At 34.4% G+C, this 14,103-nt stretch overlaps 1 protein-coding gene across 11 annotated transcripts; it reads right to left on the reverse strand.

Annotated features, from left to right (window-relative positions):
* Positions 1-8,294: 8,294 nt before the first annotated feature.
* On the reverse strand, positions 8,295-12,558 carry LOC110624438 (E3 ubiquitin-protein ligase BIG BROTHER). 11 transcript variants are annotated; one of them, XM_043960621.1, is made up of 10 exons: positions 12,297-12,558; positions 12,111-12,140; positions 11,486-11,539; positions 11,060-11,253; positions 10,121-10,349; positions 9,740-9,774; positions 9,476-9,557; positions 8,800-8,935; positions 8,461-8,569; positions 8,295-8,350 (listed from the first exon to the last, which is right to left on the reverse strand). In XM_043960621.1, the coding sequence occupies exons 4-10, from the start codon at positions 11,204-11,206 to the stop codon at positions 8,300-8,302; spliced, it is 789 nt and encodes a 262-aa protein (XP_043816556.1). In that variant the 5' UTR covers positions 11,207-11,253; positions 11,486-11,539; positions 12,111-12,140; positions 12,297-12,558; the 3' UTR covers positions 8,295-8,299. The 11 variants fall into 11 exon arrangements, with proteins under 11 accessions (XP_043816556.1, XP_043816560.1, XP_043816554.1 ...); XM_043960625.1 differs by having other exon boundaries at positions 11,470-11,539; XM_043960619.1 differs by having other exon boundaries at positions 11,470-11,539; positions 12,111-12,163.
* Positions 12,559-14,103: the final 1,545 nt, after the last annotated feature.

Genomic DNA, 14,103 nt, shown 5'->3' on the forward strand with positions numbered 1-14,103 from the left:
TTAATCGTACAATAATTTTTATTTATTTTATTTTTTATATATTAATTTTTTTTATTTTATAAAAAATATTTTATATTTTTTAATATTTAAAATATTAAAAAATTTTAATTAACAAAAAAAAATTCTGATAAAAAAAATTATTTTAAAAAAATGAATCGGTGCGGTTTCCAAAGTAGCAGATTGCATATGTGAACTCTTTCCTACAATTTTTTTTTATTATAATACTTATCAATTGAATTTGGAATTGGCTTGACGATAAGAACAAGAAGGATTAAATAAATTAGGTTATGGAATGGCTCAACGCAACAATGCCGAAAGCTACAAGGTGGTCCATACTTGGAGCTTCAAGATAGGATAAGGGTGATAGATATGGAAGAGGTTCTAAAAATTTAAACCATTTTTTAACTACTCTTTAAAATTTAATTTAAATATTTATAGATTTAATTTAATAGTACGTGCATTTAAATAATTCTAAAAAATTTTTATTCCTTCAATTTTTAAATTCCATTTTTAAAAAAAATTCGGTTTAAAATTATAAATACATTACTAAATGAGTAATTAAAAATATTTAGACTTTTAACTGATAATTGTACAATACATTTTTCGAATTAAATTTTAATATAACAGTTCTGATTCTAGTTCAAAAAAGGAGAATTAAATTTTGATATAACAGTTCTGATTCTGGTTCAAAAAAGGAGAATAATATTTAAAATTTTGATCGAATTCAAAAATCAAAACCGTTTGACCGATTCGGTTTACAATCCGAACTGGTCCGTGGGCAATGCATGTGTAGTTGAAAGCACACGCACCCATTAAATTTAAATTTTCGTTCCTCTAATCTCACAAAAAAAAATATTTATAGAAAATTGCTTACCGGAATGATTTAAAGTAATAATTGTAATACTAAAAATAATTTTATTCATTTATCTATTTATAATTTAACCTCAACTGAAACTCGAAAAACTGAAATGCTCTTTTCAATGTAGTTTTGAAAATTTCCTATTCATCCAAGGAACAAGGATAATGCCGTCACCGATGCATATGAAAGAAAAAGAGCAATGTACATGATATTTCAGGGAAAAAGTTTCAGGAACTATTTGATCAAGTATAAATTAGCCGCATTTTTATTATCCTTTTTATTACTTATTTATACATTTTTTAGTTTAATTTATGGTTTTTATCTTATTTTTACAGAAAAGGAAGAAATTGGAAAATTGGAGAAAAAGTGCAGAAAATTGACAGAAAAGTTATTTGCCCAAAACACTCAAATTACCGGGCAAATCACTTTGACAGCAGAAACCTGGAGGCAACAGGCAGAAGTGATATGGGCAGTGATTTGCCCAAGACACTCGAAGACACTGGCCAAATCACTCGCAGAAGACAGAGAGCAGAAAACTGGACTGACTCACAGAAAAGTGATTGGGTCAGTGATTTGCCCAATCACTTGAAGAAACTGGTCAAATCACCGGGCAAATCACTTTGACAGCAGAAACTGACAGCAGAGCGGGAAATTGGGCAGAAAACAGAAATCCGAATTTTCAGATGTTCAAATCCAACCCAATCACTAACAACATAAAACCAAGAGCCACGAAAGAGCTTCTCATCCAAGGAATTCCAATTGCAATTAAATTCAATATCAAAAGAGGAGTCAAACACCAAATCAAAAAGGGATTTCAAAACCCTAGATAGATAGAATTCTTCAGCTATAAAAGGAGAGCCTCCAAACCAGCAAAGACATCTTCTGATCAGCAACTCAACTCGTCAGAAACTCTCCAGAAATTCTGCAGCTTCTTCCCTTTTTCTCTTCTTTCTTTTGTGTATTTTGCCCTCCATGAGTGGCTAGTTTCATTCTTTTCTAGTTGAAGTTGGTGAATTTCAGATTTTGTGATGAATTGGGAGATTTAAATCTCCATTGTTAAACTCTTATTTACTTTCAATAGTTATGCAATTTGATCTTTCCATAATTATTATTTTGCTTTTAGAATCAATAAGGGCCCATTGCTTTTAAATTGCTTAAGTAATATTGTTTGAATAATTTAGGTCCGTAATTGCTTAGGTTGTTCAAATACACATTTAATCAAATTGCATAATCTAAACTTGACCACGCGGTTGGCAAGGATAGAATTGGGTTTCTTTAAGTCTTAATGCAGTCAACAGTTATTCGATGCTATAATGCCCCAAGGACGTTCCTTGGCAACTTGTTGATTAGTGTTTGATTAGCGAACGTTTCCTAATCAAACTAGAACTAAGGAGGAATTTGGATTGTGAGAAGCGTCTTCCACATCCTAAACCAATTTATTGAGATAAATAGGAGTATTAAAGAATCAATGATCAATTCTAAACAATCTGAAATAGATCCATACTTCAACTAGAAGCTTTTCATCCATTGATTTACTCATCTTTAAATTATTGCTTTCTTTTGCTATTTAGTGTTAATCTATCAACTCAAACCCCCCTCTTTTAATTACTTGTTATTTACTTGACCTAGTCATTATTAGGAAAATCATTGGTGTCAATTCCCTGTGGTTCGACCCTATTGCCACTATCTACAAGTTTATTGTTGATTGTTTAATAGGTTTATTTTTTACGGCTTCGACAACCGCTTATCAAAAATTGGCGCCGTTGCCGGGGAATTGATTTAAACTAACGTATTTTCCCTTTATGACTAGGTCTGGCCGTAAAGACACTCTTCTTTACGATCCTGAAATTAAACGCACTGCCAAGACCTTACAAGCATGGCTATGGTAAGTATGTCTTTTCTCTCTTCTCAAATTTCTGAACTAACCTCTATGGTGAGAAATTATGGTATAGGTCAAGCCCAACAACTTCAATAAGCATATACAGGATTCTATGGACAGCCAAGACATAATCCCTACCTTGACACATACAATTCAGGTTGGGGAGACAATATGAGCTATGGCTATACAAGGACAGACCACTACCATGACTACCAAAGAGATCTGCAATACAATCCATGTTGGGGGGACAATCCGAATTATGGCTATGCAAGGGCTGACTACTACCAAAACTGTCAAGCCCAAGCAACACCTTAAAACTCCAATATGGAACTTGAAGAGATGGTAAGGAAATTGGAAATTTCTGGAAAAATTCTCCAACAGCAAGTGGATCAAGCGGTCAATTCAATGAACGCGCACATATTAAGAAGAGAGGAAGAGCTTCAAGATCTATGGGACGATGACGAAGAAACAGACCAAGCTGCTGAGTCTGCTACACAAATCACCACTACACTTGAAGCTGAACCAGATACCCGATTCCAGGTTACTGCAAAATTTTCTGCACCAACAAATTCACCCAATGCCACACCTGCCACTGCTGAAATTGCACCGGCAATTGCTGAACCTGCTGTCCAAAAATCAGCAAGTGTTGAATCTGCCACCATTGCATCCCTTGTTGCTGTCCAAACACCAGCAACCTCAAAAATTGACACAACTGAACCAGAAGATGTTGCACTTACTGAACCAGCAACATACACCACTGAATCAGCCACTATTGCATCCCCTGCTGTTGTCCAAAATCTTGAGCAACAAGTGAGCCAAATGGCCACTTCAATGAGCAAATTTGAGTCTCAAGGGAAGCTACCCTCCCAAACTGAGATAAATCCAAGACAAAATGCTAGTGCCATCACATTGAGGAGTGGAAAAGAGCTACAAGACAGCAAGGCTAAAAAATTGCAAAAACAGGCCATGGAAGAAATTCTGCCAGAAAGTGATCAGGGCAGTGATTTGCCCAATTCACTAGTAGAAACTGACCCGATCGCTGGGCAAACTGAGCTGTCCAGCAGTGATTTGCCCAAATCACCAGAGAAGGCAGAGAGTGATCTGCCCAAATCAACAGACCAGGCAGAATCCAATCAAAGGCAGAAACAGCAACTTATGGAGAAATTCAAGGTACCTCCTCCCTTCCCAAAGAGATTTGCAAGATCCCAAAAGGAGAAAGAGGAAAAAGAGATATTGGAGACACTTCGCAAAGTGGAAATCAACATACCCCTACTTGATGCTATCAAACAAATACCAAGGTATGCTAAATTTCTCAAAGAGCTATGCACCAATAGGAGGAAACTTGCTGAACATAAAAAGGTAAGTGTGGGGGAGTGTGTCTCAGCTGTCATTCAAAGGAAACTTCCCACCAAATGCAAGGATAGAGGAATGTTTGCCATTTCATGCAAAATAGGCAACATAGGAATAAAGAAGGCCATGTGTGACCTTGGAGCTTCAATAAATGTCATGCCTCTTTCTATTTTTAACTTGTTGAATGCAGGTACACTCAAGGGCACCAGCATTATGATCCAATTGGCTGATCGATCTGTTGTCTACCCCAAGGGAGTGCTAGAAGATGTGTTGGTGCAAGTGGACCAATTAGTCTTTCCAGCAGATTTTTATGTTATTGACATAGAGGAAGACAAGGGCAAAATCACCTCTGATATCCTACTTGGAAGACCATTCTTAAGTACAGCAAGAACTAAAATTGATGTGCATGATGGCACATTGACTATGGAGTTTGAAGGGGAAGTTATCAAATTTAATGTTTATGATGCCATGAAATTCCTCAATGATGTTTCTCCTGTTTATGGCATTGATGTTATTGATGATTTAAGTCAAGAAATTTTTGATTTTGATCAAGAAAATTTACTTTATGATGGTCTTTGCAGGAAAGGAGAAGTGGACAGCAACATCACTGAAGCAGAAAAAACAGCAGACTGCTGTAACTTGCTGGATGTGGGTGATTTGCCCAGATCACCAGATAATCTGCTCAAATCACAGACCAAATCACTGGAGCAGACAGACTTGACAGACAGTGATTTGCCCAGATCACCAGATAATCTGCCCAAATCAGACAGCAAACAGCAGAAATCAGCACAAACAGCAACTGCACCAGAACTGAAACCCTTGCCCAGCCACCTCAAATATGCCTACTTGGGAGCTGGAAATTCACTTCCAGCAATTATTTCTAACCAGCTCAGCCAAGAAGAAGAGGAAAAGCTCCTTGATCTGTTGAGGAAGCACAAGAAAGCAATTGGGTGGACCTTGGAGGACATAAAAGGCACCTCAAGACCATTCGGTGGAGGCTCAAGACAGAATGCAAAGGATGGAACACCTATTGGACCTGCTGGTGGACCATTTTCTGCCCCAGCACCGTGACAGATAGCGATTTGCCCAGTGCTTGCCCAAATCACTGGCCAAATCACCCACAGGCCAGGAAGTCCCTTTCCCTTTCTTTCCTTAATTTTTTTTTTTATATATGCTTACACATTGAGGACAATGTTTGTCATAGGTGTGGGGGTATTACTAGGTTATTTTTTGCATTGATTTACATTGATTCCATCATCTTTTGCTTTCTACTTGTGTCTTTTTGTTTCTTTTTGCATCTTTTTGCCCCATGACATACACCACACTTTTTTTTTTTCTTGGCACACATTTTTTCTTGCACACACACACAGAATTTTGTCTTAGCTTTTGCTCTACTCAACATAGATAACAAGGTTAAAAGAGTTTCCTTATCTCATGACCCCATTGATTTGCCACCCCTTTAAGCTTAAATTGAATCATTCACAGTATGTTACCTTCACTTAGGGAGTTTTTCTCTTGAATTGAATCCTCAAATTTGCTAAGGTCAAGGGAAATAAAAATACAAATACATGCAAACACAAAGTTAGTGTAACTCCCTATGAGCTGATTTGCCCAAACTATCATAAAAAAACCAGCATAAAGCACAAATCATAAACTTGTTCCAATGGTTTAAGACTATGAACTGAGCCTAATAGCCACTTGGAGAAGTGACTGACTGAGTAACCGGGGGTGTATCACCCATGTACACAATCGCGTAAAAAGGTCAGTGACTTTTCCAAGCAAATAAGTTTCGATGGTCTAGACTATGAACAGAGCTAGTAGCCACTTGAACAAGTGACTAACTGAGTAACCGGGGGTGTATCACCCATGTACACAATCGCGTAAAAAGGTTAGTGACTTTTTCAGGCAAGGATAAGAATAAGTGCTGCTGAAAATAAAAATAAAAATAAAAAGGAAGAAAGAAGAAAAGGGGCAAGTCACTCCTAGGGGCTGCACTAAACCTAACATAAAAGAATAAGCATGATTGAGTCAAAAACCTTTCTCTTGACCATGGTAGGTGAAAGGAAACAAGGAAAGGAGAGGACGACCTTGGTGCATGTACTCTATACTGTGATACTTCAGCTTAGGAGTCTAGGGGGGCTGATTAAGTAGTACTTAGGCTCAAAAGAAAAAGGAACTTGATTAACTAAGTTATTTGTTGCTTGAGGACAAGCAAAAAACTAGGTATGGGGGTATTTGATCAAGCATAAATTAGCCGCATTTTTATTATCCTTTTTATTGCTTATTTACACATTTTTTAGTTTAATTTATGGTTTTTATCTTGTTTTTACAGAAAAGAAAGAAATTGAAAAATTGGAGAAAAAGTGCAGAAAATTGACAGAAAAGTGATTGGGTCAGTGATTTGCCCAAAACACTCAAATCACCGGGCAAATCACTTTGACAGCAGAAACCTGGAGGCAACAGGCAGAAGTGATATGGGCAGTGATTTGCCCAAGACACTCGAAGACACTGGCCAAATCACTCGCAGAAGACAGAGAGCAGAAATCTGGACTGACTCACAGAAAAGTGATTGGGTCAGTGATTTGCCCAATCACTTGAAGAAACTGGTCAAATCACCGGGCAAATCACTTTGACAGCAGAAACTGACAGCAAAGCGGGAAATTGGGCAGAAAACAGAAATCCGAATTTTCAGATGTCCAAATCCAACCCAATCACTACCAACATAAAACCAAGAGCCACGAAAGAGCTTCTCATCCAAGGAATTCCAATTGCAATTAAATTCAACATCAAAAGAGGAGTCAAACACCAAATCAAAAAGGGATTTCAAAACCCTAGATAGATAGAATCCTTCAGCTATAAAAGGAGAGCCTCCAAACCAGCAAAGGCATCTTCTGATCAGCAACTCAACTCGTCAGAAACTCTCCAGAAATTCTGCAGCTTCTTCCCTTTTTCTCTTCTTTCTTTTGTGTATTTTGCCCACCATGAGTGGCTAGTTTCATTCTTTTCTAGTTGAAGTTGGTGAATTTCAGATTTTGTGATGAATTGGGAGATTTAAATCTCCATTGTTAAACTCTTATTTACTTTCAATATTTATGCAATTTGATCTTTCCATAATTATTATTTTGCTTTTAGAATCAATAAGGGCCATTGCTTTTAAATTGCTTAAGTAATATTGTTTGAATAATTTAGGTCCGTAATTGCTTAGGTTGTTCAAATACACATTTAATCAAATTGCATAATCTAAACTTGACCACGCGGTTGGCAATGATAGAATTGGGTTTCTCTAAGTCTTAATGCAGTCAACAGTTGTTCGATGTTATAATGCCCCAAGGACGTTCCTTGGCAACTTGTTGATTAGTGTTTAATTAGCGAACGTTTCCTAATCAAACTAGAACTAAGGAGGAATTTAGATTGTGAGAAGTGTCTTCTACATCCTAAACCAATTTATTGAGATAAATAGGAGTATTAAAGAATCAATTATCAATTCTAAACAATCTGAAATAGATCCATACTTCAACTAGAAGCTTTTCATCCATTGATTTACTCATCTTTAAATTATTGCTTTCTTTTGCTATTTAGTGTTAATCTATCAACTCAAACCCCCCTCTTTTAATTACTTGTTATTTACTTGACCTAGTCATTATTATGAAAATCATTGGTGTCAATTCCCTGTGGTTCGACCCTATTGCCACTATCTACAAGTTTATTGTTGATTGTTTAATAGGTTTATTTTTGACGGTTTCGACAACCGCTTATCACTATTACAGCAAATTCTTCGTACAGAACTATTTCTCAAAACCATCCAATGAAGATCCGTTATATTAAATTTTGATTCCATTACATTGTCTTACAAAGTACTAAACATAGCCATAATATTTTCACGAACTCGTGTGTAAGAAGAGAGCAAAAGTTCTGACACTTCCATGGAGATAAAATAGACTAATAGAGTTTGTGGATCATAAGATTAAACAATCTAAACATTGATACAGGAAGCAAAAGATCACAGATATACACAAAATTCAGTAACTTCAACTTAAGTGCTATCTGAAATTCATATTCTCTTGCTATAGAAGCAAACTTCTATGGAGACCGAGGAAATCACCTTAGTTCTTGACTTTCTCTACGGGTACAAAAATCAACAGGAACTAAACCACCTGAAGGACTAGAAGAAAAAGGAGCAAAGAGTAGTGAGTTTCTTCTGTTTTGATCATTTAGTTCTTTGATTCGTCGCCAAAAACCTCGTTGTTGCAAACTGGACATACCTGAAGAAACAAATCGATAGTAGGACATGGAGGCTATTAGAAGCTGCAAAATGCAGAATTCTGAAGGCTTTTCTTTTTTTTTTTTCGCTTCAAAGATGACAATGACTGACCTTGTTGATACTGAGCCACTTGGTGATGCACTCGGAATGGTACACATGCTTGCATGGCAGTTTCATTTGCTTGTCCCCTCTTTTGTACCTCATCTGGCAAATCACACATCTGTTTTTCACAAACAATAACAAGAAACAGTAAACACCTAACATCAATAATTCGTGTTATCAAAATTGTAATCAGAAAATTCAGAGATGCAAAAAGAATTCTGAATTTACTAAAGATGAGGAAAAAATGAAACAAGATATACGCCATACACATATAGATATAAGTAAAGCAAATATAATGGTTGCAACTGCAATTTTCAGTTAAAGAAAATAAATATTCCAAAACTTTACCTTTCCCCAGATTTTTTTCTTGAGAAAAAACTTCCAAACTTGCATTTTGAGGTTGGAAGCAAACTAATAAGTTCTTGTGAGAGACCTCTACTTTGTGTTCCTACTGCCTCACCTAAGTCGAGTAATTCCTGTGGCACTAACAGATTCAGCAATTAAAATTTGGAATTTTCTTGGTAATATTCAATATTGAAAGGCATAGACTAAAGAAATTCACATGAATATCAATATCAAGAACATCATCCAATTTGGAAGGAAATAACAAATTATCCAATGAAACTTTTACTAAGGTTCCACTGGTTCCCTACTTATAAGTTTGACATGTTTGTGCAACTCTAAAAGCCAACCAGCCAAGCAAATGTCTATCCATAATTAGTATTCACCAACCCACTTCTTATGTGGAAAACATTGTTAAGCAGAATAATCATGAAAAAGCATGACTTCAAAGCAAAAGCAGATTGCAAAAATTTGTTGTCTTGCAAATGCATAGTCTAGGACATAAAAGATAGCTCACATGAATTATCTTTTAAGAATACTCATATAAAATCTGATAAAATAGTTTTTAAGTTGTACGAATCAACTGGCATGCCAGCCCTTCCATAGTGGATTGCAGTTAACCCCAGATTTCGCACCATTACGATGACAATATTGAACTCTATTAAAATAAAATGCAACTCACTGAAAGGAAGAGAACCAGATGAAGTTACATAGCAAACCTCGTAAGTCATGTTATCTGGATCAATATCATCTTGCCAAACACCCTGCAAAATTTAGACAAACCACCTGAAGGTTAGTTAGTCTTTACAACAGAATGGACCTTACCACTATGCCAACAACAACTGAGCCTTAATACCAAACAGTGAGACTCCAAAAGAATGTGCATCACTTTGCAGCAGAAAAATCAGTTGACATGCACAAATGCATTAGCAAGCTAGTTTCATACCTGAGGACTATCGCTGCTTGTACGATTTGGGATGCCTGTAAAATGTGGGCAAAAGATTCAAATGATTGGAAATGTAGTTAAAAGAAGTGGACAATAAGGACAATGAGAAGAAATTCTATAAAATTCCCAATTGATATACATGTATACAAAATCAACCAGAAGGAAACAACTTTATTCAAATATCAACCAAGTGACATACATTCAGGCCAGCAGCAAAAAATTAAATTAAGGAAAAGAAAGCTCTTTTGCTTTTAAAAAAGATATTTGGCACTATTGAACTTCAACCAATCACTAGAACTCTAAAAATTGGGAGATCCTTGATACCAGGGCCTCAAAATTATATGATTCAGAGGATAATAGTAATAATAAAATTTTACTAACATTCTTCTGGAGGAGTATGCACGGTGACAGCTGCATCTCTTTCAGACTGTGTATCTGCAGTTGTGGGCTCCTCCATGTTCACCGGTGAAGGGTATTCCCAAGCTCCCCTGCCGATATCCATTCTTGGTAAAGGATCATTTACCTCATAAGGACTGTAATAAGAGGCAGTCCCTGGACCAGAGAATCCATATTTATATGCATTCATGTTCATTGTCCAATACGCATTCTCCTGAAGAGAAAGAGATGAAAAAGGTCATAGAGAGGGCAAGCAAATATCAATTTCCCTGTAATCTAGTAATACAAGTATGCATAAGCACAGCATGCACAAAAGATTGTTGAGACACCTAAGCATATGAAAGAATTATGCTAATATTCATAGATGGCATAGTTGCATTCATAAATAATGGACCAAAAGAAGGCCACCATGGGATATGGGTGAGCCTTGCAGAGCATATAGATTACTTCTAAATGATGCTATCTCATTAATATAGTTAAATAAGCATCCTGGTAACAGCTTAAGCTTTTGAATTAGTGGTTGGTGAAATGTCCACATATGATATGGAAAATCTTTTGGTTCATTTGAAAAGAAAATGGCAAACAGAATTGTCAGTTCAAAACTTACCCTTAAATATCATTTGTAAGTGTTATGTACAAATATATGTTTTTCTTTTCTTTTCTCATCTAATTATGCCCATTAGTCTCTCTGAAAAAGGCGTATATATGTACAAGTAACAGAATGTACTCTCTCTACGTAAAAAAGGCGTATGTATGTATCCATTGGACAAATTGAATAAATATTCATCTGGGACATGGATCTAACTAGTTAACCAAAGAATTGACAAAAGCATGTGCAAAATTATTGGAGATTTTGGATGGTCTTTCAGAAAAATTTACTTTAGCAGTTATTCGAACTCGAACTAAAATGGGAAATTTTGGTACCTGAACCTGATCATGCACTGTTCCAGTGTGATCATAATGTACAGGCACATGTGTTAGCCCCTCAAAGAAGTCCATGAAGCTTTCAGTGACAGTGTAAGGAAAACCAGTGTTTATGTAATGCACCTCCATTTGACTATTGGCATTCATTGTGAAGGAAGCCCACTATTTTCTTTTCTTTTTGAAACAAAACAAAGCTGCAAATTCCACCAAAAGAAAATCACCAAATGACCAGCAAAACATCATCAATATTCAATACGCTATCTGTCAATAATTGGTAAATATGGAGATGAAACTGTCTCTCTCTCTCTCTCTCTCTCTCTCCCCCTAATGAAGGGTGAAAAACAGAATTCATATTTGAAACAAACAAAGAAAACAATATCAAATCCAATTCTCGACTGTATCTTCCTCACATTTACTTTCACATACATTAGAATTTCTCTAGTTCCTGCAACGTATCAGTGAAAGCCAAATCCCATTCTCCTGCAAAACAACAAAGAATTGTAACTCCAATCCTAGAAAGCGAAAAATAACAGAATGACTGGAATTCCAATGAATTTAATTGGACAAAAATTCTAAAATTTAGGCACAAAAGGGGCTAAAGTGACAAAGATTGACGCAGCGTTCAAAGCTAGTAGATCAAATGAGTTAAAATTCTTATATTGAAGTCAAAATACACATCAATTCTTGGTCACCCTTTTGGCAACAAATGAAAATGCTGGGAAAAAAATAGAAAGAAAATAAGAATATAATTTTCAACTTTTGCAGACAAAAAATAAAACAAATGAAAACTTATTCAGAGCCTAAAACAACAATCTTCGCTAACCACAGCTAACCTCTAAAAAATTATTTTAAAAAAACAAGGGTCAACCAAGAAAACAAAAATTAACCGCAAGATACACACAGATTTATTTTCTTTTTCGTTTTTTTTAACTCCACTTTCTCAGCAACCAACCAACCAGAGAAAACAGAACTTCTGTTACTTTTTTTTCCCTTAACTTTTTAAAGAATTCGTACCTCAGACAACAAAATCTACTTTTTAACGAATTCGTACCTCAGACAACAAAATCTCTGCACTTTCCACCTGCAAAAACTCTCCAAGAAAATCTAATAAAACAAAAGAGTTAAAAGGAAAAAACGTTACCATTATAACAAGAAAATGCCATTGAACACCATAATCACCAACAATAAGCTAAAAACGCACATATGAAGAGATTGTAAAGGAGAATTTGGTACATACATTGACGAAAACTGGAAGTGATTCTTAGATTAGAGTAAATGGGCAGATTTGGAAGCAAGAAAAGGGAAGATTGAGAGAGGAAGTGATGGAAGGGAAAAGAAGAGAAGAGAAAGAAAAGGGTTGAAAGGAAAGAGAGAAACAGACAATGGGAAGAAGCTCACTCTCTATCTCTGTATGTGTGTTTGTATGCGAAGCCTTTTTGTTGAGAGAGAGAGAAGCAGAGAGTGAAAGTGAAAGTGATCGCAGAGAGTTTTCAGTTTTTTTTATTATGATTTTATCTTTATTTGTTTATTTTTTAATGCTAGGTTGCTAGATGGACTTAATAAACGTTGTCGTTTCTGTTTTTCCCTTTTTTAACAATTGACTCCGTCCATGAGTTTTATATAAACGTTGTCTTTGCCCAAAAAGGCAGAAAGAGTCCATTGCTGCCGATGGCTCGACGCAGCTTCAATCTCGGCTAATCCCCCGGTGTTTGTTCTTCAGTGTGGTTTATATAGAGATTTTGTTTCTCGTCGGTGTTTTGCAGTGTCAGAATCCTAATCCAAACTATGGTCATTGACTGTCGAGATTCGTCGGCTAATCATAAAATAATTGAAAAAGGTGAAATAACCTTCTTCAGTCAATTATCCTCACAGTTGTTTTGAGAGTTGGGTGTGAAAAATTACAACCCTTCATTTATTGATATTCGGACAAAGGGATTGAGCCATATTAATATTATAAAATATAATATTTTTTTTTAAAAAGAAAAAGAAATTAAATGCAATTGCAATTTGTGTAACCAGACAAAAGGATGCAACCAAGCCCATGCCTCCAAGTTACAATGGTTAAATTCTCTCTTAATTGCATCTTCTGTAACTCTACAGTTTGCTTGGAAGAGAAATTCCAGGCCATGCGTAACTTGAAAAAGTGACTGGTGTTAATATTTTTCAGATTGAAAATTATAATATTGATAATTTATTAAATATATTTTAAATATTAAATTTTAATATTTTTTAATGTAAAGTGATTGATATGTATAAATAATAAACTAGTAAAATAGATAAATATAATAAATTATTTAAAATTTAGAATAATTGGATAAAAATATATGTTTTTTTGTGTATATTAATTTTTATATTATAAAAAAAATAAAATTAATTATTAAATTTTAAAAATTTTATAATTATAAGTGCGATAGAAATCAATTTATTTATAAAAAAAGTGAATTTTAATGAAAAATTAAATGATACAGTGTGCAAATTTTGTTTTTTATGAGACTGCACATTAACCTATTAAATATTTACCACACCTATTTTACCCTTAATTTAGTTTTTTTAATATTTTATAATACTTTTTTACTTTTATAAAAAACTAATTTCGTAAGTTTTATTAATAAAACATTATATTTATTAAAATGATTATAATTTATATTAAATTAATAATAAATTTTAACAAAATGATTATTTTATTTTTCATGAATTAATTTATATTTTCTCAATTTTTTATTATTTTATTATGCATTAAAGATTAAATTCTAAAGTGTCTTAAAATTTCACACTCTCACTAGTAATCTCATAATCAATTTGAAATTTTTGATTAATTTGAAAAATTAAAATAAAAAAATCACAATCAATTTATTTTTATTTATTTCATTACAACTCAAAATTTCAAAAATCAAATTTAATAAATATTAAACAATTTCAATTAAAAATTATTTTTTTAAAAAAGAGTTTTTTAATCATTTTTATAAAATAGGTTAGGTATAAGAATAAGTTAACTTTTATTCAATCAAATTTTTATTAATTGAAATAATTTTCTGTGTGCTTCG

Source organism: Manihot esculenta, chromosome 10 (genome assembly GCF_001659605.2).
Source record: "Manihot esculenta cultivar AM560-2 chromosome 10, M.esculenta_v8, whole genome shotgun sequence".
NCBI lineage: Eukaryota > Viridiplantae > Streptophyta > Magnoliopsida > Malpighiales > Euphorbiaceae > Manihot > Manihot esculenta.

Coding starts and splice junctions, on each gene's coding strand:
- LOC110624438 (XM_043960624.1), bottom strand. CDS start 11,206: ATGAATGCCAATAGTCAAATGGAGGTGCATTACATAAACACTGGTTTT. Junction 9,558..9,739: donor CAAGCAGCGATAGTCCTCAG/GTATGAAACTAG, acceptor TAAATTTTGCAG/GGTGTTTGGCAAGATGATAT. Junction 8,351..8,460: donor AGTGGCTCAGTATCAACAAG/GTCAGTCATTGT, acceptor TTGTTTCTTCAG/GTATGTCCAGTTTGCAACAA.